The 25,564-nt window shown below is 39.9% G+C and overlaps 1 protein-coding gene across 5 annotated transcripts in view; it reads left to right on the forward strand.

Moving 5' to 3' along the window:
- Positions 1 to 7,834: 7,834 nt before the first annotated feature.
- Positions 7,835 to 25,564, forward strand: part of RNF8 (ring finger protein 8) — an 85,738-nt gene continuing 68,008 nt past the window's right edge. For 4 of the 5 annotated variants that reach the window (XM_072641968.1, XM_072641969.1, XM_072641970.1 and 1 more), the window contains exon 1: positions 7,835 to 8,128. In XM_072641968.1, the coding sequence (XP_072498069.1) occupies positions 8,027 to 8,128 (102 nt within the window). In that variant the 5' untranslated portion in view covers positions 7,835 to 8,026. The remainder of the gene's footprint in view (positions 8,129 to 25,564) is intronic. The other variant, XM_072641971.1, reaches the window with a different exon arrangement.

A 25,564-nucleotide genomic window follows, 5' to 3' on the forward strand; every position in this document is an offset into this window, starting at 1 on the left:
TGCTTTCATCTTAGATCTTTACCTTTCCTACTCCTGTCTCCTGGCTCTCACTGATACCTGGCTCCCTCTTGACCATACAGCTTCTTTGCTACTCTTTCTAGCACTGTTTGCATTTTAACTCATTTCCCTCACTCGCTGGTTGAGGTGTAGGAGTTGGAATACTCCTTGACATTTCCAGACTCTCCCTCTACCACCACTACTCAGAAACTTCTCCTCCTTTGAGGTTGGCTCAATCCATATCTACTACCCAATCAAAATGTCTACTAATTTCTGCTAATTGCTTTTCTTCCTTCCTCAGCTAATTCAATGCCTAGTTCATTATCTTTCTCAGTATCCTGCCCTTATACTAGGGGACTTTAATATAAATATATTGATATTCCCTCAAACTCTCTAACTTCTGAGTTCCTCAACTTATTTCCCATGACTTCATCCTCAGCAACACACAGATATGGTCATACCATCACCCACAAGTGTTCTGCTTCCATGTTCATGAATTCTAAAATTCCTTTATCTGGTCACAATTCATTGTCATTCCACCATCCCCTTTGCCTTTCAACCCCAAACCCTGTTCTTCATTCTCATGGTGTCCTGATATTTGTAATGTTGACCTGAAAACTTTGTTAAGAAAAGGCAACAGGCTAAATGCATACATTTTATAATTTAATTAATTAATTAATCAATTCCCTATTAAAGAAAACAGTAACATAATGCATTATGGAGCCAGAAATGTTCTGGCTACCCAGTGCAGAAATCTTCTGGCTTACACACATTTTGCCATGAGAAAGGAACTCTCCTAGTTGAACAAATCATAAATTTAGTAAGACAAGACAATTAACAAAGTAATGTTGGTCAGGCTTGGGATTCCAGCTGGGTAAACACATGTCTCGGTGATAAAGAAGGAAATCCCACCACTAGTAAGTGGCAGGCTTCCTGCCCTACCAGATAACTGACATAGGAAAGGGTAAACAAAGTTCAATAGAAATTATGACCTAGGTTAAAGGTCTCCTAAGGAGTGTAGAGTCAGCCTTGGCTGGCTTTTGCTGACATAGGAAAAGGCATTCTCTGAGTTTGCTTCAGAGAGAACAAAGAGATTATTCCAAAATTTTATATTAAACATTATCAGTAACAAAGATTTGTTTTCCTTTTTTCTTTTTCAGTTGTGAAGAGATAGAAGGGAAAGGTAAGATTAGGATGACATGTAACAAATATAGCAATGATAATAAATGTGAACTGTGTTAAAAAAAAAAAAAAAACCAGGAAATTTAAAGTAGACACTTCTCCTTTCATGCACTTCTAAACCTTCTGCAATTTGACTTCTGACCTGATCATTCAACTAAAACTGTTCTAACTCAAGTTACCAGTGCTCTCATCATTGCCAAATCTATTGGTCTTTTCTTAAACCTAATCCTTCATTATGTTTCCGCAGCATTCAACAATATTGATGTCCTGGGTACTTCTCTCCTCTCTGCTCTCTTGGTTCTTCTTACCTGTCTGACCTATTTTTTCTGTCTCTTTTGCTTGATCTTCATTCATATCACAGTTACTAAAAATAGCCTCCCCTCCCCCCAAGGCTCTCTCCTAGCCTTTCTGCTCTCTTCTTTTCTCTCATTTGGTAATTTCATCGACTCCCCTGGATTCTATGCAGATGACCTTTAGATCTTCTTATCCAATCCTAATCTCTCTCCTGAGCTCCAGTTCCACAGTACTAATCACCTATTGGCCATTTTGAACTGAGTGTCCTACAGGCATCTCAAATTCCCATGGAACCACTTCCAATCATCCATGTTCTTATACCCCAGTGTTATCCTCAACTCCTCTTTCTTACTTGTCTCACATATCCATTGAATTTTTTTTAAAAAAAAAGAAAGGTATTGTTCTAAGTTATAAAGACAAAAATGAAATACTCCCAACCTTGGGTCTATTCTTCTGAAGGCAGTGTAGAGGCAATTCAATAACTAAACATCTCTGATAGGTCCATCTAACACTAACTCCCACTCTAGGATAAAGAACAAAATACTGAAGATATAGAAAAGTCCTTTCTTTGGCTGTTTCATAAAATACTGAGTCAGTTCAAGGGTTAAAATAGCAACCCCAATCTTAATATTTCTTCCCTTAAACATTTCTCATGTACATCCCATTTTATTTACTATACAACCACCACCTTGTTCAGGAAATCCCTTGTTGCCAATTGCTGGAACTATTACAATAGCCTTGTAAATAGATTCCTTTACTCCTCCTCCCCACTATCATCCCTTCTTCACATAACTGCCAATCTAATCTTCCTAATGTGTAGCTCTGCCTGTCATACCTGAAATGCTTTCCTTCCCATCCCCCACCTTGTAGAATCTCTGGCTTACTCCAGGACTCAGGTTGAAATCAGTCTCTTATAGGAGGCCTTTCCTAGTCTCCTCAGATGCTAATATCTTCCTTTGTAATGCTATCCCAAGTTATTCTGCAGGTAGCTTGTATGTTCTTACCTATAGAATGAGGGACTCGTGTGTGTGTGTGTATGTGTGTGCAGAGTGCATCAATGTCCTCAGCTGACCCAATTTCCCATTATGGGAAGGTGTGTAATACAAGCACCTTTGGAGAGACTTGAGCATGTGTATATATTCTGTTACTGATTCTGATCTGCCAACTACATGATAAGAAGACTTTTTGATGAGATTCATAGCCAGAATTTTGAGTTCCTTCAAAAAAGCATTAGTACCAAGAGAATCAGCTACCCCTAGATCTCAGTACATCACTTTGACTTCTTTGCTCAGTGTCTCTCATTGTGAGAGACAACTGTGATTGTGTTCCTCCTTCATTTTCAAAGAAGACCATGGCATCAGAGCAATGATGCTATGACTTGCACTTGACTTTGTTTTGAGTGAGGGAGGGCTGTGCAGGTCACCAGCCTCACTTCTCCTCCAGAGCCATCTGAATCCAGTGACCAGCTATTCATCAGGATGACTGGAGATGGCTCAGGGAAGGAAGGAAAGAAGGAAGGAAGGAAGGAAGGAAGGAAGGAAGGAAGGAAGGAAGGAAGAAAGGAAGGAAGGAAGGAAGGAAGGAAGGAAGGAAGGAAGGAAGGAAGAAGGAAGGAAGGAAGAAGGAAGGGTCTGTTCCATATTGTCTTATTTGGTGATCTCATCAGCTTCCATGGGCTTTAGGTTACAGAATAAACTAGTGGCCTCACAAAGTCAACTCTTAATTTTATTTTTAACTCTTAAGGCACTGTTTGTATCCACATCACTAGGAGTATTCCAACTCCTCCTCCTTCTAGCTCTGTGTCCAGTAGAATGAAAGAAGTAGCCAAGTCAAAGTCAGTCTTGGAGAGCGTGTCAAGAGGCAAGATGTCTTCAAGTGAAAGATAAATTTCCGTAAGCATCAAAGACAGAGGAATGTCAAAGGAAGAGATGTAGGATCACAGAACCATAAATTTAGAGGTGGGTGGAAAGGACCTTGGAGATCATCCAATCTGATTCAGTCATTTTACAGAGGAGGAAACTGAGGTCCACAAAGAAAAGTGAAGTTCCAAGGCCATACAGGTATTAAATGGCAGAGTCTGGTTTTGAACTGGTGCTTTATTTCTATTAAACTGAGAGTGGAGGGTTGGGGGAAGAGAGGCAGCTTACAAATTTCAAGGGGAAGCTGCTTTCAATGATGATTCCCCTTTGCCCCAGCTCCTCCCCACCCCAGCTGATCCTGTGATGATCCAGGGCATGGGTTCCAAGGCAAGGCAATTCATCTGGTTTGGGGGAAAGCAATCCCTTTGCCAGATGGAGAGATTCTTGGGTAGACAAATGACCCTTGGGGTAAGTGAGAGATGATGGGATGCTCTGACTAAGAAGGAAGCAGGCAGATAAGGCCACCAACATTGGGAGGGGTTTGGAAAGAATCAACCCTCCCTGGAGGAAAGTTCACAGTCCTCCCCCAGGATGCTATGGGGGTCCAGCACCAGTTTCCCATTGTCTCTGATTTGGAGTGTTTCTAATCTAGATTTTCTTATGGGAGAAAAATATTTCCTCTCTGAGTTCATATGGTAGGTTACTGCTGCCAAATACTGTATATATTTACCCCAATGCAGAAATTTTAAAGGTAAAAAACCTAGGTTTTATTTATATGCTCAAGCACAGTATGCTTCAAAGAAAGACAAAACCTGAACCCCAACTAGACGTCTTACAAACCCTCTTATAGGTAAAATTATATCAGAGTGACAAGAGAAATAATGCTTTTACATATTGCAATCTTGTAAATTTCTTTTAGATCACATAAGTTAAACATAAGATAGATCCATCAGCTCATACTTTTTCCAATGTCATAAAAGTCAAACAAACTTGAATTATAATCTCTTAGTTCATGATCTCTCATCATCGCCTTAAGGAAATAAACTTTGTCAAACAGACTCTACAGGTAAACTAAGTGAGGTTACAGATTAAACTACATTTCTATTCACAAATAGGCAGATTTACATGTTGGCAAGGAGTCAGGAACAGCTGAGATTCTTCCATGGGCTTTTTATCTAAAGAATGTTTATGGCTTTAAGTAAATTTTCACATCTTATGGGATAGGTTGATATTAAGACAGGGTTTTAGTTAGCCAGAATTTGCAAAAAGGAATGGCCCTGAATCTCAAATAATAAAAGAAAATAAAAAATTTCTATAACAATCTCAAAATCAACCTGACCAAAAGTCAACTCACTTGCTTTCCAAACTTCTTTAGTTCTACTAAGGATGCTGCATCACCCTCCCAGGCGCTCAGGCTCAAAACTATAGAATCATCCCTGATACTATGCTCTTCTTACCCCCAACATCCAATCATTTCTCACATCCTGTCATTCTACCTATGCCACATTTCTTTCTTTCAACACTTTCTCCTCTGGACTGCTGTTATTAACCTGCTAATTTGCCTCCTCCCTGGTCATCTCTCTCCAATCCATTTTCCACAACCTGTCAAAATAATACTCATAAGATACAGGTCCGAGCAGATTGCTTCTCTGTTCAAAAAAAGTGAAGAAATAGCGATTCCCTGTTGCCCCTAGAATAAAATGCAAAGTGGTTAGCCTGATATTTAATGTCCTCCACAATCTGGCAACAACCTACCTTTTCAGCCTTATTTAACATTACTTTTCTTCACATAGTCTACCTTCTACCCAAACCGCACCTCTGGCTATTCCCCAAACTGAGTAGTCTTTGATTGCCTCTGAACCTTTCTCCTTAGAATCTAAGAAGGGGACCAAAACTGTCTCAGAAATAATGACTCAAACAACAAATGAACAAAGCATTTGATTAAACATTGCTGTGTGCAACACACTGTGCTAAGTGCGGGGGATTCTAATAGGAAAGTAAGACAGTCCCTGCTCTCAAGGAGCTCACGTTCAACTTGAAGAGACAACACTCATGGAAAGGTTCAACTCCAAGACAGATGGAAAAGACCCAGGATCCTTAGGGGGCAGTGGCAAAGCATATGGTTAGTTATGTTTCTTAATGTCATTTCCACTGATAAAATCTGTCAGTTTCTGATGCCAAACCATTTGACAATGACAAGGACTTTGGTGAGAAAAGCATCTTCAGTAGCCATGGCTGCAGCACCTGCAGGAGCAGTGAACAGGCTGTATCTTCACAGGGGCTGCTTCCCAGGATGATGGCTGGTCTGGAAGCATGGCTATTTTCAAGCTCTTGTATTCATCGTCCTAGGCTGTCTCTATCTGGGTCTGAGGGGAGGTGGTGGTCAAGATGGTGGTTCTGTTGAGTTGAGTGAGGCACATGATGGCCTCCTGTCTCTCAGGGTGCCTTGCTGTTTTATGAATGACATGAACTAATAAAACCAGCGTTAAACATTCTGTGTAAAAGCAAAGGAGACTAACCAAAAACGTCAAAGGGGTCTAACTTAGCAAAGTATGAAAAGATGCACCATATATGAGGTGTACCCAAGGCAGTGTGCTGGAGCCAGCTGGGAAAAGAAGAACCTATTATGGTCATCTAAATGCTCTGAAATCAACAAAGGCTTGAATTATTGTTTTGTTGATTGTCTAAAGTGATGGAGAAAATGTTAATAATGTAGATTAAACTTAAAAGTGTCTTGCATATTTTTTTTGGAAGAGCCAGTTAAACATTTAACAGCACACTCCTGCCAGGGGGCCCTTATCTCTGTTTCAATAAGGACAGAATAAGATTAAATGACGTTGAAAGAGGAGAAGCCAATGTGAAATACTCTATTTGCACAAACAGAAACCATCCCCAAATATAGATTACCTCCCTAAGCCTCACTTTGAAAAAGGAAAAAAAGTTATGCACTAAAAAAGATAAGCAATTTTAAGTCACAGGTTTTATATGTCCATTTTTTGGGGGGAGGAATAAAGTTTGGATCTATTGATTTAGAGCTGAAACAGATCTTGGAGATCATCTAACACAAACCCCTAATTTTACAGCTGAGCTCTACAATAAACATATGAAGCATGATAATGTCAGGATCCGCATGCCAAGACCAGCGCTCTCTTTTTGCTCCCCTCTCTTTACTCTTAGGAGACAACCTTGTTTTCCAGTGCTAAGGCCCAGCAAGCAAGCTGTGTCCTGAGCCTAGCATAACAACAATCCTTTCTGCTCACCCTCTGGATGAACACATCTGCAACAAAATTCCAGAACTGTTTCACACCAGCACAAGTTGGTACCTGAGCTCTAACAAACACCTGCAGGACTCATGTTCTAGTCAGGAAGCCCTGCTGCGAATCAAACGTGTCTCACTTTTGTAGTTACTCCTCAGTGTCCGGGCTCCAGCTCACTGCTTAACCACTACTATATCTATTGAGATTTGACCACACTAAGGTAGATTTTCTCTGTATCAGAGGAGGCCCCAGGCACCTGTGTCTAGTTTCCTTCTTCTAACAAAATAAAAAATGCTTTTCTGCTTTAACTACTGTTAGCTCTTTGGTCTTATTTTATTTTCCAGAGTTAACTATGGTTGGGATAACTTGTGTGAGCTCTTTGGTATTTTCGGAGTTAAAAGAGACTCTGATCATCTGTTTTCAGGGTTGAGAAGACTCATAAATTATTTAACTCCACTTAAAATGTATTGTGAAAGGTTTCTAATTTTTGTCTTTGAAATACTAGTTCCCAGTATATTAACACAAAGTAAGGGCTTAACTGATTCTTTTTGTTTTGGAATAAAATAACATCATTTTGGAAATAAAGTACAAGTACTTCCAAGTAGTGTATTTATTAAAAGTAAATACGTTAAGCCTACCAAACGCTCATAATTTTAAAAATAACTTTTGAATCAATACAATTCAAACGTCATGAACACAATAAGCACTTATATGAAATGTTTGTAAAGCGCTTTACAAAGTGCCTGGCACGCAGAAGGCGATTAATAAACGTTTGTTCCCTTTGCCCCTCTCCCCTCCCCCTCCCCCATTCATTGTCTGGGCCCAGCATGTCAGTTTCTCGCACCGCAATTAGGCATCCAGCGAATGTAACAATGTCTCAGCCGCAACTTTACTTTCTCCATAAAGCTGGGAGAACATCAGCGCGGCTCTGTGGCTCTGACTACAAGCAGAAGTTCACCGAGAACAGCCAGCTGGTGAGGAGACCCCGCCTCCCGACCCGGGACAACAGAGGACGAGAAGCCCCCACGGCTCCCCCGCCTCTCTCCCGTTTCCCTCCCCACCTCCTTAATGCCTCAAGGACGCATGCGCTAGTGCTTTCACGGGGCGGGGGTGGGGGAAGAGGAGCGTAAGGGAAGGATTGATACTTTCTCACGTGCCGCGACTGGGGCGGGGAGGGGCGGGAACGGGAGCCGGGGCCTTCGAGCGTCCGTGGAATCGATTGCAGTTGCGTAGGCCGGAAGCGTTGATTGCTTCGGTCTGTTACTTAGACATGGCTGCGGCGGCGGAGCCAGAGGTTCCAGGAGGCAGGCAGAGGAGGGACGGCCGGGCCCGGGGGCCCGGCAGGGGCCCTGCCCTGTGCTGACTGAGAGCGTGGCCGGGATTAGGTCCGGGTCCGAGACCGGAATCGGGCCTGGGTCTGTGCCGGCCTGGCCGGCCATGGGGGATCCCGGTGGCGGTGACTACGACGGCCGCCGAGCCTGGTGCCTGCGGCGGGTGGGGATAAACGCCCAGTGGCTGCTGCTCGAGGATCGCAGCGAGGTGAGGGGGGAGGGGCGGCCTGGCCGGGCCGAGGGAGGAGAATGAGGCCCCAGGACGGTGGGGTGGGAGATGAGGCCGCCCGGGGGGTGAACCCAGTGTGTCTGCCTCCGCAGGACCGGAGGGAGAGGGGGGGGGGGGGGGAGTGTGTGTCCTGCTGAAAGAGCAGAGGGGGAGAAGCGGGGCAAAAAATAAAAAAATCTGCCCTGCCGGGAGAAGGAAGGGAGGGGGTGGCCTTAGAGGAGTGAAATGAGAGGCAAGAAAATCAGTGCCTGTTTTATGATGAGCCTTTTCGACCCCCCACCCCAGTCTTAGATCCCTTCATAGTCAATCAGTAAACATTTATGAAGTGTCTACTATGTCCCGAGCATCGTGCTCTGCGCTGGGAAGCTCACAGTCTTAATGGAGACAACATGCAAACTTTAGACAGGATAAAAAGGAAATTGGCGGACTCCAGAATTAAGAGGGCTTGGGAAAGGATTCCTGTAGAAGATAGGAGTTTAGTTGGGACTTAAAGGAAGCTAGGAGGAGAATTCTAGGCCTGGGGAAGAGCCAGTGAAAAAGCCCTGGGTCCGGAGACTAGGTGTCTTTTTGGCAGAACAGAGTACAGTATCACTGGATCGAATTGTATGTGTGGGGGATTAGGGGGAAGAAGGGGGGGTGGTGGTAAAAAGAATAAAAAAGTGGGTGGTGGGGCTAGGGTGTGAAGGGCTTTGAAGACCAGAAGATTTAATATTTGAACCTGGAGATGATAGAGAGCCTCTGGAATTTATGGGGATGGGGGAGAACAAGGGGTGTGTTTACATGATCAGATCTATACCTTAGGAAGATCACTTTTGACAACTTAGTGGAAGATAGACTGAAAGGGGGAGACAACTTGTGGGAAAAAGATCAACGAGCGGACTATTGCCGTAGTCCTGATAGGAGGTGGTGAGAGTCTTGTACTATGACAGCGTCGTAGGAGAGAAGGGGAACAGATGGGAAAGATGTTGCAAAGGTGAGATCACTAGACCATGGCAACAGTTCAGATACCTTCTTACAAGGAAGTGACACTTCTGCTTGCCAAATATTACCCTTCTTGAGCCCTTTCCTTTTCACCTGGCCGGAGCTTGCCCCTCAGCAGTTTAGTCCATCTTTTATTCTCTTGGTGGATATTGGCCTCATCCACTGGCTCTTTCCTTTGTGCCTAAAAACATGCTCAGATGTTACACAGTCCTTCCCTTAACCCTGCTTTTTTACCCCCAGACACATACAACACTCTGTTTCTCTTTTTGTTGCCCAGCTCCTAGGAAAAACTCATTGCCTCACTAAAAGCTCAGTACCTCACTTCTCAAATCGCTTCTCTTTGGTTCCTGACGTTGCCATTCTGCTCAAACTGCTAAACAAATAACCTTTTTTAACTGTTAAGTCTGATGGCCTCTTCTAAGGCTTCTTTCTTGAATTTTCTTCATTTTTTCACGTTGTCAGCCACCTCTTTTCTTGGATATTCCTTCATCCTCTGGTTTCCTTGATGGTTCTCCCTATTCTTTCTTTTTCTACCTAGACCTTTGAGTCTGCTTCCCTTGTTTGGCTCCCTTCTATTACCTTTGGTGATCTCATTTGTTTCTGTGGATTTAAATATATCTATGACTCAGCATTTTTGTTTTTGGATTAAACCTATGATTTTATTAGCATAAGAAGCTCTCCTCAAGAAACTCCCTCTACCAGTGCAGGTGGGTAGGTGCTGAGAAGTGATTTGCTCCGCTCACACACCCAGTATTTAGGAGATTGAAGAGGAAATTGAACCCAGGTCTTACAGATTCTCAAGCCCATTTCCTATCCATTGTGCTAATGAACTCAAACTATATATTTTTTGTAAACCTCTACTGGAAAGGGATTTTTAGCACCCCTATATTTGTGTATTTATAAATTATTTGCATACTACTGTATGCATATAGACATATTATAAAACATACAAAACATAAAAAAATGAGATAGATGAAATAAACAATTTTTCAAATTTTTATTTAACAATACATTTTGGTTAAACAGATTGTGATACAGGGGCCTAGTGCTAATTGTGGTGTATCTTGATACTTTATCTTAATGATTGGCATAGCTGAAAAAGATAACCTCATATAAAGATATTGTCGATCCGAATGGAAGAAATGCTTCATTTGGTTATGTTTGCTAAATCAAGAAACACAGTTTCCAAACCCAGCCACGACAATTATTCATAAGTTTTTGTTGAATTTGTTTTATTAATAACTTCCATCTTCCCTGGTGTCAATTCTTACAAACTATTCAGAAGATAGTACCTTTCTTTTTTTTTTTTAACAAATGAGTTGAAAACCTTTTGAAACTTTTAATTTGCTAGATTTCTAAATAGGCTGTAAAATTTGCAAATTTAAGTGTGCAGATAGTTTTTATAAGTGACATACATTGTTTCTGGCAACAGAAGCTTAGTTTTAAAGGTCATTCTAATAATACTAACTTCATGCTGTGATTAGCTAATATCTCAAAGCACAATATAAACTTAGGGTGAAGTTGTTCATTAATAAAAGATAAATAAAAATAAAGCCACATTTGCTTAATCATAGGTTTGTGGATTTAGAACTAGAAAGGTGAGTTATCAAGTCCAACCCTCTCACTTTACAGATAAGGAAACTGAGGTCCAAAGAAATTAAGTGGTTCACACAACTAATGTGTATTGGAGGAGGAATAATTTTTTATATTTTTGGTTGAATTTTATCATATCTGATTAGATTGTGTGTTTTTAGTTTGTAATGTAGCTGATAAAATGCTTATAGCAGTAATAGAAGTGTCAGCTCTGCCAGTTTCTTATTTACCAGTGCCTCAAATGTTGGTATTATCTTCAATGCCTAGTTTTCTTTTCAAGAATCTTTTTAAAGTAACTTCTCCATTTTATGAAGATTAGTCAACAGTAGATAACATAATGTGTAAATCCACTTAACCAGAGACATTAAAATATTTTTTACCTTGTAATATGCATAAAGTCAGTGAATAAGTATGTCACCCATCAATCTTTCCATGTTGTGGAATTCTTTCCCCTGTCATTTCTTATGTTAAATATTGATAAAGCTTAATTTCTTTTTTAGATAAAAGAAAAGTAGATGGTCTAATACTTTTTCCCGCATCTCATTCAATTCCTACGTATCCCATTTTGGAGACTCTGTGTGAGATATTCAATTCTAATTTCATGGGGATCATTTAACCATAGATTTAAAACTGGAAGGGACCTTAGATATAATCCAGACCAACCCTTTCATTTTAGGGATGAGAAAACTGAGGCCTGAAAGGTTAAAATGACTGAACAGGTAGTAGATATCTGAATAAGGGTTCAGAACTTTGGGTTCCCTGACTCCAAGTCCAGTGCTCTGTCTGCTACACCCTGAACTCCTCTCCCATAGCTCTGTTTCTCTGCTAAATACCTCCATCTTCATGTCCCATCAATGTCTTGAATTTACTGTAGTTGGAACAACCCATTTTCTCCTTCTCTAAATTTCCCTCTTTTTTTTTTGAGAGCATGGCCATCCAGTAATTAAAGTTTATGACATCAATCACCTTCATTCTTCTTCACCCTGCTATATTCAGTTGCCTGGTTGGCAGTTTTCTCTCCCTACCACCTCTCAAATCTCTTTCCTTCTCTCTACTCACAGTACTGCCATTCTGATTTATACTCATCAGTTCTGTGCTTCCTATTTGTAAGACTCTCCTGATTAGGCTCCCTGTTTTAGTTTGCTCCTCCTTTTAGTTCATCTTCAGCACAGCTGACAAAATAGGTCTTGAGGCACAGTTGTGACCATAGCACCTCCTACGCTAAAACCCTTACTGGCTCCCTATTGCCTTTAGGATAAAATGCAAAGTCCTCATCCTGGCATGTAAGGCCCTCCTCCACAAGTCTTATTTCATATTATTTCTTTTTATCCACCCTATGTTCCAGCCATGCTGAACTACTTCAAGCTGGACCTCAAATCGGTCATAGCTGGCCCCCTCTCTGTGCATTCATACAAGCCCAGAATCTCATTGTCCTGAGCCCTGGCTCTGATTTTTCTTTAGGCCTCTTTCAGGAACCACTTTTGTGGAACCTTAATCTCCTCTCCCAAGTACACATTGTCAGTACTCCCTTCCTCCTCTAATTACCTTATATTTACTTATCTCTTTACATGTTCATTCTTTTAGTATGTTGTGTGAGCCTCTTTAAGGTAGGGATTGTCTCTTATGTCTTTGAGTCTCGTTAGCTGACAGTGCCTTTGCTACATAGTAATCACTTAGTATTTGAATTGAGACTATTTCTGCAGGACAGTTACATAATAGCCAGTTTATGGGATACAAGTATCAAAAAGATACAAACCTTTCACTGAAAGAACTTATGAAGTAGAAGGGATAAATGTGTATCAATAACCATAGATGGGGTGAAATGGGGATAGAAAACAGAGCTATACTAGTTGTGGATGAGTAAGCAATTATTGTTGTGTTTGTCCTTCGTTGCCAAAAGAAGACCATGACAGAGAAATGATGACATGACTGGCACTTGACTTTGTTTTGAGTGAGGGAGGGCTGTGCAGGTCACCAGCCCCACTTCTCCTCCAGAGCCATCTGAATCCAGTGACCAGATATTCATCAGGATGACTGGAGATGACTCAGGATGCAGTGGGAGACCTTGGCCTTTTTAGGCTGGCCTTGTCCAGGTACTCACTTAGAGGGAGGTAATGCCCTTTCAGTGAACAGGCCTCTTTAAGAAGTAGTCAGGGAATGGCCCCTTTAATGAGTAGAAAAAAATAAGTAAATCAAGCAGGGAGGGAAAGAGAACCTGTTACTATTGATAATTACTCTAAGCTAGCCATTAGGTGGAGTTTGGGCAGGAACCTGTTGTCCAATCAATCCATGGGCTTCAGAGTGCAGTATGAAAGAAGTGAGTTGTGTGGATGGATATGAGAAAATATGCCTGAACATAGAGATGGATGGTAGCTGAGGCTGGGACAAGATGGAACTGAGCTTTAGGGCACTGAACTAAGAGAAATATGGAAAGGATCTAGGATTGAAAGAAGAAAAGATGTAAGGGAGAGCTGGATCAGTTAAGGAATAAATGTCTATACTTTAGAGGATAAAAAAACTGCAAGACAGTATTGCTGTTCTCAGGACGCTTAAAATCTATGCTAATGTGATATACAAAAAGACCAGGGAGAGGGGAGAAATAGAAATATTCCCTGGATAAAGGTTAGAAACATTGAGAGACAGTGGAAAGGGTAGTTGAAGTGAGGCTGAGAGAAGAAGATAAGTTTTAAACTTCATATAAAGTCAGTGAAATAAAGTCCAAAGAAATGAATAGAGAATGTTTTTTTCATGAAATATCTCTGATAAAAATCTACTAGCCAAGCAAATATGTAAGTGCAAGAGACAGACTCTGTAGTACATGAGGATTTGAAGCTTGTTTTCAAAATAAGAAATGCAAATGATCAATAATCACAAATACTCCACTAGTAATAGAAATGCAAATTCAAACAACTGAGGTTTCACCTTGAGTCCATCAAATAGGCAAAGATGATAAAAGACAGAAATTTTCAGTGTCAGACAGGCACAATAATACATTGTTGGTGAAGCTGAGGATTGACTAGCCACTCTAGAAAACAGTTGAGAATTAGGAAGTGACTAAATGAGTCATACCTTTTGAATTTAGTGATGCCAGTATTAGGCATATACATGAGAGTCAAAAATGGATATTTGTTAATACTTCTCTGGCTTATAATTTAAAAAAAAAATTTTAATAAACAGGGAAAGGTCTTAGATATACTAAACTATTCATAGGGGACATCTTGTGGTAGTGCAAAAGTGGACAGTGACTGAACAAATGTGATATATGAATATAGGGCAATGTTATGATGCAATAAAAAAGACAAATATAAGGAATTTGAAGAAAAATGGGAAGAGTTGAATGAATTGATGCAGAGCAGAGATAGAACCAGGAGAAAAATGTATACAACATTGTGAATGAAGACAACACTAAAGGCAGCCAACAGTTGCTTACTTGCAAATGACCCATCTTGGAACAGGTAATGTTACACTCCAAGAAGTTATGCAGGAACTATGAGTGTAGAATGTTGTATATGCTGTCCGATTCCATGACTTTTCAGTTGGTTTTGCTTAACTGCTTTTTTTTTTTAAGCAAACATAAGGCTATAAAGGATAAATTACTAGTATAAAAAACAGAAGACACCAATTAAATTCATTTTTTAAAAGTCTACTTTTCTTCCACTTTTCTATCCTTTCCCTCCAAAATTGAGCGGTGTTTTTGGTCACTTCACTTTATATATTTGACCTAGTTTGTTAGAAAACTGGTTTTCTTTGATATCTGATATTGTAGAAAGGATACTAGATTTAGAGTCAGAGGGCCGTTTTCTTACTCTTTTAAAATAGGAAAATTTTATTTATTAATTTACTTTTAGTTTTCAATATTCAGTTCCACAAGCTTTTGAGTTTTAAATTTTCTCCTGCACCCTCCTCTCCACCCTCCAGGACAGCATGCAATCTTATATAGACTCTACATATAAATTCATATTAAACATATTTTTCACATTAGCCATGTTGTAAAGAAGAATTAAAACCAATGGGATGAACCACCGGAAAGAAGAAACAAAACAGAATAAAACAAAAGAGAGAGAGAGAGCAAATACAGTATGCTTCAGTCTGCAGCCAGACTTCTTTCTCTGGATGTGGATAGCATTTTCCATCATGAGCCTTTTGAAGTTTTCTTAGAACCTTGCATTGGTGAGGAGAGCTAAATCTAACAAAATTAGTCATCTCATAGTGTGGCTGTAACTGTATAATGTTCTCCTGGTTCTGCTCACCTCACTCAACATCAGTTCATATAAGTTTTTCCAGGTTTTTCTGAAACCCACCTGCTCATCATTTCTCATAACAAAATAGTATTCCATTACATTCCCTCAGTTTCTAGTTCTTTGCCACCACAAAAAGAGCTGCTATAAATATTTTTGTACATGTGGATCCTTTTCCAATTTTTATGATCTTTTTGGACTACAGCCCTAGAAGTGGTATTTTTGGGTCAAAGGGTATGCACAATTTTATAGCCCTTTGGGCATAGTTCCAAATTGATTTACAGAATGATTGGATCAGTTCACAACTCCACCAGCAATGCATTAGTATTCCAATTTCCCCACATCTCCTCGGCATTTATAGTTTTCCTGTTTTGTCCAACCTTAGCCAATCTGATAGATGTGATGTGGTACCTCAGAGTTGTTTTGATTTTCATTTCTCTAATCAATAGTGATAGGAGCATTTTTTCATCCTTTCAGCTAGCTTTAATTTCTTCATCTAAAAGCTGCCTGTTCATATCCTTTGACCATTTATCAGTTGAGGAATGATTTGTATTCTTATATATTTGACTCAGTTCTCTGTATATTTTAGAAATGAGGCCTTTATCAAAGATGCTAGTTGTAAACATTCTTTCCCACTTTTCTATTTCTCTCTTAATGTTGGTTGCATTGATTTTGTTTGTACAAGAACTTTTCAATGGAATGTAATCAAAATTATCCATTTTGTATTTCATAATGTTCTCTATCTCTTGTTTGGTTGTAAACTCTTCCGTTCTCCATAAATCTGACAGGTAGACTGTTTCTTGCTCTCCCAGTTTGCTTATAGTATCAGCTTTTATATCTAAATTGTGCAGAGGACAACAATTTTTTAATAAACATTTATTAATAGTAGGCATATTAAACAAGTACTGTACAAAATGCTGGGATGATAAAGGCACAATACAGCCTTTGTTCTCAAGAAGCTCTGTTGAATCAGGGGAGATACAACATGCACATAACTATGTACAAACAAGTTATATAGATAAACTGGAGATAATCAACAGAGAAGAAGGCATTGGAATGAATGGGCATCAGGAAAAGCTTCCTGTAGGTGGAATTTTGAAATCTAGTACTTCAGGGCAACCAATGGGTGGAGATGAGAAAAATATACCATACGTGGAGGACAGCCAGTGATAATATCTAAAAATGGGAAATAGAATGTCTTGTACATGGTGGGAAGGAGGTATAAGGTGAAAAAGATTGGAAAGGTGGGGGTGGGAAAATGCAATCGTATGAAGGACTTTGAATACCAAACACAATGTTATGTTTGATCTTGTAGGTGACAGAGAGCCACTAGAGTTTATTGAATAGGGAGGTGACATGGCAGATTAGTGCTCAAGGAAGATCACTTTGACAGCTGAGTGGAGAGAGACTTGTGGCAGGAGGCCAACCAGCAAGCTATTGCAGTAGTCCAGGAGTGAGGTAATGAGCACCTGCAGTGCACCATGGTGGTGACATTATCAGAAGAGAGAAGGGGGCATATAAGAGATATAAAATTTCTCATTATAAAGATAAAATCACAGAATTGGGGTGGGGAAGGGAGAAAGGAAGGAAGGAAACAGATATTTATTAAGCCCCTAATGTGTCCAGGCACTGTTCTATTCACTTTCAAAATATATCATTTAATTCTCACAACAATCTTGTGAGGTAGGTGCTATTATTATTCCCATTTTTACTGTCTAGGAAATGGAGGCAGAGGTTAAGTGACTTGACTAGGGAAACATGAGTAGTAAGTGTATAGGGCAAGATTTAACTCTAGATCACTGTATCACCTAGTTAAGGAGTTGAAGATGACACCTCAGTTTTGAGCCTTGGTGCCCGGGAGGATGGTGGTATCTTTGATAATAATAAAAAAAGTTAGGAAGAGGGGAAGAGTTAGGATTTAGGGGAAAGGATGAGTTCAGTTTGGGGTATGTTGAGTTTAAAATGTTTACAAGACAATCCAGTACAAGATGTCCAATAAGCATTTGGATATGTGAGACTGGAGGTCAGAAAGAGTAGAGTGGGCTTAAGTATATCTGAGAATCCTCAGTGTAGAGATATTAATTGAATTCATGGGAGCTGTTGAGATCACCAAGTGAAATATTATAGAGATAGAAGGGGATGAAAATAGAGCCCTATTGGATACCCACAGTTATTGGGGGTAGCCTGAGTGAAGATCCAGCAAAGGAGACTGAGAAGGAGCAATCAGCTCAGGTAGGTAGAAGGAAAACTGGGACAGAATAGTGTTGTGAAAACCTAGAGTAGAGAGTTAGAAGGAGAAATGAGTGCTCAGTAGTGTCAAAAAAATGTAGAGAGATATTGTCCAAGAAAGCTGAGGGTTGGGAAAAGTTAGGAGATTGTTGGTAACGTTGGCGAGAACAGTTTCAGTTAAATGGTGAAGCTGGAAACCAGACCATAGAGATTGAGGAAGAGAGCAGGAGGAAGGGAAGTGGAGACACTGATTATAGATAACCCACTCAATGGGGTTTAGCCATAAAATGAAGAAAGATCGAATGATAATGGAGATACGTAGATCAGGTGAGATAGGAGAGCATAGGAATGTTTGTAGGCAGTAAGAAAGCAGCCAGCAGACAGCTAGAAATTGAAGATAACTGAGAGAGTGGGTATGGTAGAGAGGACCTGGGTTCAAAACTTGGCTCTGTCTTACGTTAGTGAAGTTATCTCATCTCTGGGCCTTGCTCTGTTTTTCTGTAAGGGGTGAGGGGTTTGTACTAGACAGTCCTTTCTAATTCTAAAGCTGTGATCCATCCTGTGGTGCATGTTGAAACCTATCTTTGTCCATCTTATCTTAGGCATCATTTGTTCACTTCATTCCATATTTACTCTACAAAAAGACTGAACAAACACCATAGAGGTTTCTTACTGTTCTGGGCAGTGCTTGGAAACCATTGGAGCTCCCATGCTATACAACAGTTACCTCTTGCCTTCATTACATGATCAACCCACTTTCTTTTCATATGTTACTTTCACTACATTCTTTAAGAATCTTCTCCTTTTGCAACATCACTAAGGAGAAAATGTATTTAATAGGAATGTATGTATAGAACCTATATAAGATTGCATTCCATCTCGGGGAGGGAGTAGGGAGGGAGGAGAGAAGGAGGGGGAGAGAGGGGAAAAGATCTAAGATACATGGAAGTGACTGTAGAAAACTGAAAGCAAATAAAATAATTTAAAAAAAAGAATCTTTTCCTTTGCAGTTCTTCATTAGAAATGTGTTGTATCCTACCTAAGTTCTTTGGGTTCTCTTCATTTTGATGTTTCTCAACTTAAATCCTTGGAGATTGGTATTTCTTGACTCATAGTCATAACATCATCAGAAGAATATTGTTAAAAAAAAAAAAAGAGAGGCCCTCCGTTGGTAGGGAGATGTTATTGTTTAGTTGTTTTTCACGCATGTCCGACTCTTTGTAACCCCATTTGAGATTTCCTTCTCCAGCTTATTTTACAAATGAGGAAATTGAGGCAGACAGGTTTAGGTGATTTGCCCAGTGTTACACACTAGTGGTTGGGTGGTTGTTGTCCTTCATTTTCGAAGAAGACCAAAATGACATCACCATGATAAACTCAAGTTTCATTGTGTTCCACTGTGGCTGATCAGACCAATATGAGCTCGGAATGCTCTATCACAGGTTGGGCGCAGATAGTCTGTGTGGATATTTGGGGTGGATACACCAAATTTGCTCATCCTACATTTGCTTTGTGCTGTCTCAATTCTGCTTTGCTCATAGAGCACAGCACCTTTTCTGATGTGGGCACGTCATGCTGAGTGGTCCTGTGCCAGTGTCTCCCATGTCATGCAATCAGTCCCAAAGTTCTTGAGAGAGACCTTGAGAGTGTCCTTGTATCACTTCTTCTGACCACCATGTGATCGCCTGCTCCATGTGAGTTCTCCATAAAATAGTCTTTTTGGTAAGTGTACATTTTGCATTTGAACATTGTGGCCAGCCCATCGGAGTTGTGCTCTTTGAAGCATAGTTTAATTGCTTGGCAATTTAGTTCGAGCATGGGCTTCAGTATCTGGTACCTTATCCTGCCAGGTGATCCTCTGAATCTTCCTAAGACAATTCAAATGGAAGCAGTTCTGTTTCCTGGCATGGCACTGGTAGACTATCTGTTTCACAGGCATACAACAATGAGGTCAACACAACAGCTCTATAGACCTTCAGCTTGGTAGTCACTCTAATATACCTCTTCTCTCCCAAATTTTTCTTTGGAGCCTCTCAGACACTGAACTGGCTCTGGCAATGTGTGTGTCAATCTCATTGTCAGTGTGTACATCTCTGGAAAGTACACTACCAAGGTAAATGAACTTATCCACAGCATTTAAAACTTCTTCATTTGTTGTAACCAATGGTTCCACATATGGATGGGGTGGTGGTGGCTGATGGAGCACCTGTGTTTTCTTGGGGTTAATTATTAGGCCAAAATTAGCATAGGCAGCAGAGAATTGATCCACACTTTGTTGCATCTCATCTTCAGAGGCTGCATTGAGTGCATAATCATCTGCAAACAGAAAATCATGCACCAACACTCCCTCTCCACTTTGGTCTTGGTTTGTGACCTTTTCAAATTGAAGAACTTACCATCAGTATGGTAGTTGACCTTGATGCTGTGCTCATCCTCATTGAAAGCATTTGACAGCATGGCTGAAAACATCATACTAAAAAGTATGGGAGCGAGGCCATAGCCCTGTTTCACTCCATTGGTGACTGGGAAGGCAGGAGAGCATTGTCCACTATCCAGAGCCCAGGCAAACATGCCATCATGAAATTGACGTACAATACTGATGACCTTCTCTGGGCAGCCAGATTTTGACATAATTTTCTGTAAGCTCTCACAACTAACAGCGTCAAAGGCCTTGGTCAGATCTACAAATGTGTACAGACCTCTGTTCTGCTCCTGGCATTTCTCCTGGAGTTGTCAGGCAGCAAACACCATATCGACTGTTCTTCAACCCTTTCTGAAGCTACACTGGCTCTCAGGTCTGTGACTATCTTCCAGGTGAAAGGTCAGCCTATTAAGGAGGACTGTAGCAAGAATTTTGCCAGCAATGACTAAGAGAGAGAAGCTCCCAGTGATTGTCAGAGGACAGTCTATTCCCTTTACCTTTATAGAAATGGACAGTGGAGGCATCCTTGAACTCCTGGGGGATATCTTCCTCTTGCCATATAACCTGGAAAATTTCAGTCAGCTTTTGTATGAGCAATGGTCCCCCTACCTTGTAAATCTCAGCTGGAATAGCATCAGCACCAGTTGCTTTGCCACATGAAAGGGGCCTAATGGCCCTCACAACCTCTTCACTTGGAAGTTTAGCTTAGGAGAGATTGACTTCAACCTGAGGTAAACGGTCAGTGGCCTCAGCATTGATTGATGATGGTCTGTTGAGAACACTATGGAATTGTTCAGCCCATTTCTCTAGGATCATGTCCTTATTACTAATCAATGTGGCTCCATCAGCACTGAGTAGCTGTGATACACCATAGGTTTTATGAGGGATCTTAGAAACACCATGTGAGCAATGGAACCTGAGCTCTGGAACGCTGCATACACTGTTAAAATAGCTCTTTTGTTAGTTTTGCCAATAAGTAAGGGGTTCAGAAGTTGGGAGAGGGGTTCGTAGTATGTTGGGAAATGACTGATGTTAACAACAAATGTCACTAAAACTTAAAGAGATGAAGCTTTGTTTTAGGGAGAGGCTTGAAGTCATTAAAAAGCATCACATAGTTTCTTATAGACAAATCAACCCACTCTTTTTTTTCTTTTCCATTTCTAGGCCAAATTTATTCACAGTGTTTTCACTTAGATATATGCCTTTGTAAATTAGCTTTTGGTTATCTCTGTACATCATTTCTGAACAATAGCTCATTTTCATCCACTTGGTTTTTCCTGTGTGTATATTTAGGTCAGACTCTTTTAAACTTATGTATCTTCTTTAGAAGCTTATCCTGGGGTTTGATGCAAATTGTACAGTTTCATCTGCAAACAGTAACATCTGGAAATTGCTTGCTGCAGTCACCATAAGAGCTTAGAAACCGCTTCAACCAGAGAACACTTGATTTTTTTACCTAAGTAGAGTGGTATGACTGCTGAGTGTAATAAGCAGTGTGATAAGCGTATTTCTGCAATCTTAGAGGAGACTAGTGGAAGGTTGAGATGTGTTATAAAACAGAAAGAAACAATGTAGGAAGAAACACATTTATAGAAAGAATTACTAGAGACCTCATCTAAGCAAAATCATTCCTGGAATATTTGAAAAGGAAGAAAGACAAATAATGGATAAAAAAATGGAAAAGATCTGTCAGTCAGCAAGAATATATTACATTATTGTGGCATGTCAGACTGTGGGGCACTGGGAATACAATGACAAAAACAAAGTCTCTGCATTCAAGGAATTTAAATTGTATTGGAAACAACATGTACACCAGAGACATCAAACTTGAGAGCCCCAAAACTCTTGCCATGCAGCTGAACCTATTTAGTATGTAATTGAGAAATATTCAACAAAATTAAAATGCCACATAGATAGTAATAATTTGTGGTTTTCTAAAGTCAGTATTTGGCCTTAGGAATCTGTTTCTATTTGAGCTTACCACTAATTTATGCACAAATAAGTATGTAGATACAAAGCAGTTTGGGTTTGAGGAGGGAGGGGCAGTCAGGAAAAACCTCCTGTAGTATGACATCTGTACTGAACGAAGAAGGAGCAAAGCATTCAGAGAGGTAGGTGTTAGGAAGGAGTGGGAACCTAACCACCTTTTCAGAGACAGAGATGGAAGATGAAAGATGAGTGAGGAGTAGTCATGATTTTTATAATAAACTATTTTATCCATAAGTAACAGTAACCACATTTGTTTTCTCAACATTACCATCCTTATGTGCAACATAAAAAAGTATGTTGCAGTTATATGTAGCATTTTAAGGTTTTCAAAACACTTTACATATATTATTTCATTTGATCCTCACAACTCTCCTGTAAGATAAATGGAATACATATGCAAAGACTTCCTTGTAGAAGGTGAACTCACCAAGAAAGAGGTACAGGGAGCAGATGGGATTGTTGAGAGATTAGTCATAAGCAGAACAGTCTCCCTGATCATGAACAGGGAATTAAGACTAAAGAAAAAAAAAAGAGCTTGTGGTCAGGGTCTAGTCAAGGAGAAGAAAAGTGGGGCAGTGAACAGAAGCAGTTTAGACCAGGAGTGTTAGGCACACTCCTCTTTCACCACTTCTTTGTAGAGAAGGGGTCGGGGAGGGAAATGGAGAGGAAAGAAGTTTAAGAGAATAGGATGGAAGAAAATTCACAGTCTCATCTGAACATGAATGGTTTCTACACATGAACAAAATAGAAGAGGAGAGAATAGATTAGAAAACAGAATCCAGTAGTATTTTTGAAATTGGAAACAAAACATTGGAAAAAAAATTCATACAGTTAAGTAAAACTGGAGCAAAATCTAGTGTTTCAAGTTAATTTTAAAAAAAAATCAGGGATAGCAGTCATGATCCTGCAGATAAGACAACATTAAAATAAATCCAAAGAGATTAAAAGGGAGACTACATAATGCTTAAAGGTGCTAAAGATAAATCAACATATGTACTCAATTTATATGTACCAGATGGTGGGGAATCTGCAGCCTCGAGGCCCAATGTGGCCCTCTAGGTCCTCAACTATGGCCCTTTGACCAAATCCAAACTGATTTGTTCTGTGATGTTTGGATTCGGTCAAAGGGCCTCACTTGAGGACCTACAGGGCCACATGAGGCCCCTGGAATAACTTTTAAATACTTAAAGAGAAGGTTAATTGAATTACAGGCAGAATTAATAAAACTATAATAGTGGAAGACCTCAACATACCCTTTTCAGGATTTAGATTTGTCTAACAAAAAACATAAAAGACAACAATCCTGTATGGTAGGTGCTGTTATCTTCATTTTACAGATTACGAAACTGAGGCTTAGGGACTTGACCAGAATAGCACAGTTACTAAGTATAAGACTTAAGCAAGATTTTATTCAGGTTTTGCTGATTCCAACTCCAGTATTTTATCGACAGAGATGAGGCAGTCTCTGTTGAACCCTGAGCAGTTTTGATGTGTTTTTTTGGGATGTAGAGGGATCCATTCCCAGAGTACCTGAAAAAGCATACAAAAGGCCTGGGGGAGAAAGCTTAGAACTTGGTATTGATCCCCAAAAGGTAACCAAGAAAATAACAGTAATTGCTGACCTATCTGTCTCTTTTCCAACCTTGATAACATTTTAATGAAAATAATTTGCACTTTAGTGAAGGTAAGAGAAGAGTTAGAATTATTCCAGTTAAAAGGCTTGATTAGCACACACGTCATTAGGTTTCATATCTTCTCAGTTTCATTCAATAAGTATTTGAATACTTGGATGATTCTGTGGAAAATATGGAAGAATTATGTTATCAGTGGCTCAGATTTTCCAAGACAGAAGAACTATTATTAATTATTCTTTGTTATTGCCGTAACCCTTTTTAAAAATGTAATTATAAATTGTTTATAAAAAAATTTTTGTCCTCAGGAAGCCCAGTATCTTTGGGGAGATAAGACTTGGACCTCTGAAAAGAGAACGTTAAGCTGATTTATAAGCAATTAAATTCTATTTTGTGATTCTGCTAAATGGGACTATTAATGTTCCCCAAACTCTTCTAGTGTTTTTCTGTTTCTCTTTATTTTCTGGGGTTGCCTTTATGCCTGGAATGGCTATCCTCCTCTCCAGTTCCTTAAATCATGCCCCTCCTTCATTCAATACCTAGCCCCATTGCCGTCTACTTTCTGAAGGTTCTCTATCATGGGAAGTTTCCTCCAACTAAAAGTAAAGTCATTCTGGTAGCACTGCATTCTGATGACCCCTTCCTCCAATCTGCCCTCCCTTCTGTCACCACCCCACCTTCACTTATCCCCTTTCATCTATTTTCCTGTAAGTGTAGACACTTGAATTCTGTTTTTCTGAAAATCCTGGGTCGGGGGTGGCCAGAGTCTAGGAAAACCTGTAGATGCACATCTTTATGTTAATATTGAAATGCATTTTTTCATCTGTATTTCTTAATGATTCTGTGCGTAACTGTAAAAAAAGGTTATCCTTCTAGGAGCTTCCAGGGTACTTTGTGGCCCTTCTGCCTGCCATCTTGTGTTTTACTTCAATTAATTGCAGCTATTTGCAGTTGTGGAGGAGAGAATGGCAGTGGAATAGTTAGAACTGTAATTATCTTACCGTGAAAAACCAGGTAGGGGGAAATAGAGCAAATAGAAAGTGCTGCTTTGAACAGAACTAACCGAGATCATTCTGAGAATGCTTAAAAATTGAATTGAAAGAACAACCAAAAATGTAGGAAGTAATATATGCTGAAGGTGACATAATTTTAGTATTACCAGGAGATCAGTTTTCTCAAAGAGGAAGATTCTAAAATAAAGAAGTTCACAGATGGTATTATTCCCTCAAAAAAACCTACATAGAAGGAATCAATTATTGATGCATTTAGGTACTTTTTCATATTTATGAAATCCTTATGACAATTATGTATCCAATAGTCTTTTGTTTCTGAAGCACGTTTTTTTTTTTTTAACATTTATTTTCACAAAATTTTGGGTTACAAATTTTCTCCCGTTTTATCCCCTCCCCCCCCCCCCAAACCCAAGCATTCTAATTGCCCCTGTGACCAATCTGCTCTCTCTTCTATCCTCCCTCTCTGCCCTTGTCTCCATCTTCTCTTTTGTCCTGTAGGGCCAGATAGCTTTCTTTACCCCTTAACCTGTATTTCTTATTTCCTAGTGGTAAGAACATTACAGTTGATCCTAACACTTTGAGTTCCAATTTCTTTAGCTCCCTCCCTCTCCACCCCTTCCCTTTGGAAAGCAAGCAATTCAATATAGGCCAAATCTGTGTAGTTTTGCAAATGATTTCCATAATAGTTGTGTTGTATAGGACTAACTATATTTCCCTCCATCCTATCCAGTCCCCCATTACTTCTATTCTCTTATGATCCTTTCCCTCCCCATGAGTGTCAACCTCGGATTGCATTCTCCTCCCCATGCCCTCCCCTCTATCATCCCCCCCACCCTGCTTGTGCCCTTGTCCCCCACTCTCCTGTATTGTGAGATAGGTTTTCCTATCAAAATGAGTGTGCATTTTATTCTTTCCTTTAGTGGAATGTGATAAGAGTAGACCTCATATTTTTCTCTCACCTCCCCTCTTTATCCCTCCACTAATGAGTCTTTTGTTTGCCTCTTTTATGAGAGATAATTTGCCCCATTCAATTTCTCCCTTTCTCCTCCCAATATTTCTCTCTCACTGCTTGATTTCATTTTTTTTTTAAGATATGATCCCATCCTCTTCAATTCACTCTGTGCACTCTGTCTCTATGTATGTGTGCGTGTGTGCATGTGTGTGTGTGTACTCCCACCCAGTACCCAGATACTGAAATGTTTCAAGAGTTACAAATATTGTCTTTCCATGTAGGAATGTAAACAGTTCAACTTTAGTAAGTCCCTTATGACTTCTCTTTGCTGTTCACCTTTTCATGGTTCTCTTCATTCTTGTGTTTG

Source organism: Notamacropus eugenii, chromosome 2, assembly GCF_028372415.1.
Source record: "Notamacropus eugenii isolate mMacEug1 chromosome 2, mMacEug1.pri_v2, whole genome shotgun sequence".
Classification (NCBI taxonomy): Eukaryota; Metazoa; Chordata; class Mammalia; order Diprotodontia; family Macropodidae; genus Notamacropus; species Notamacropus eugenii.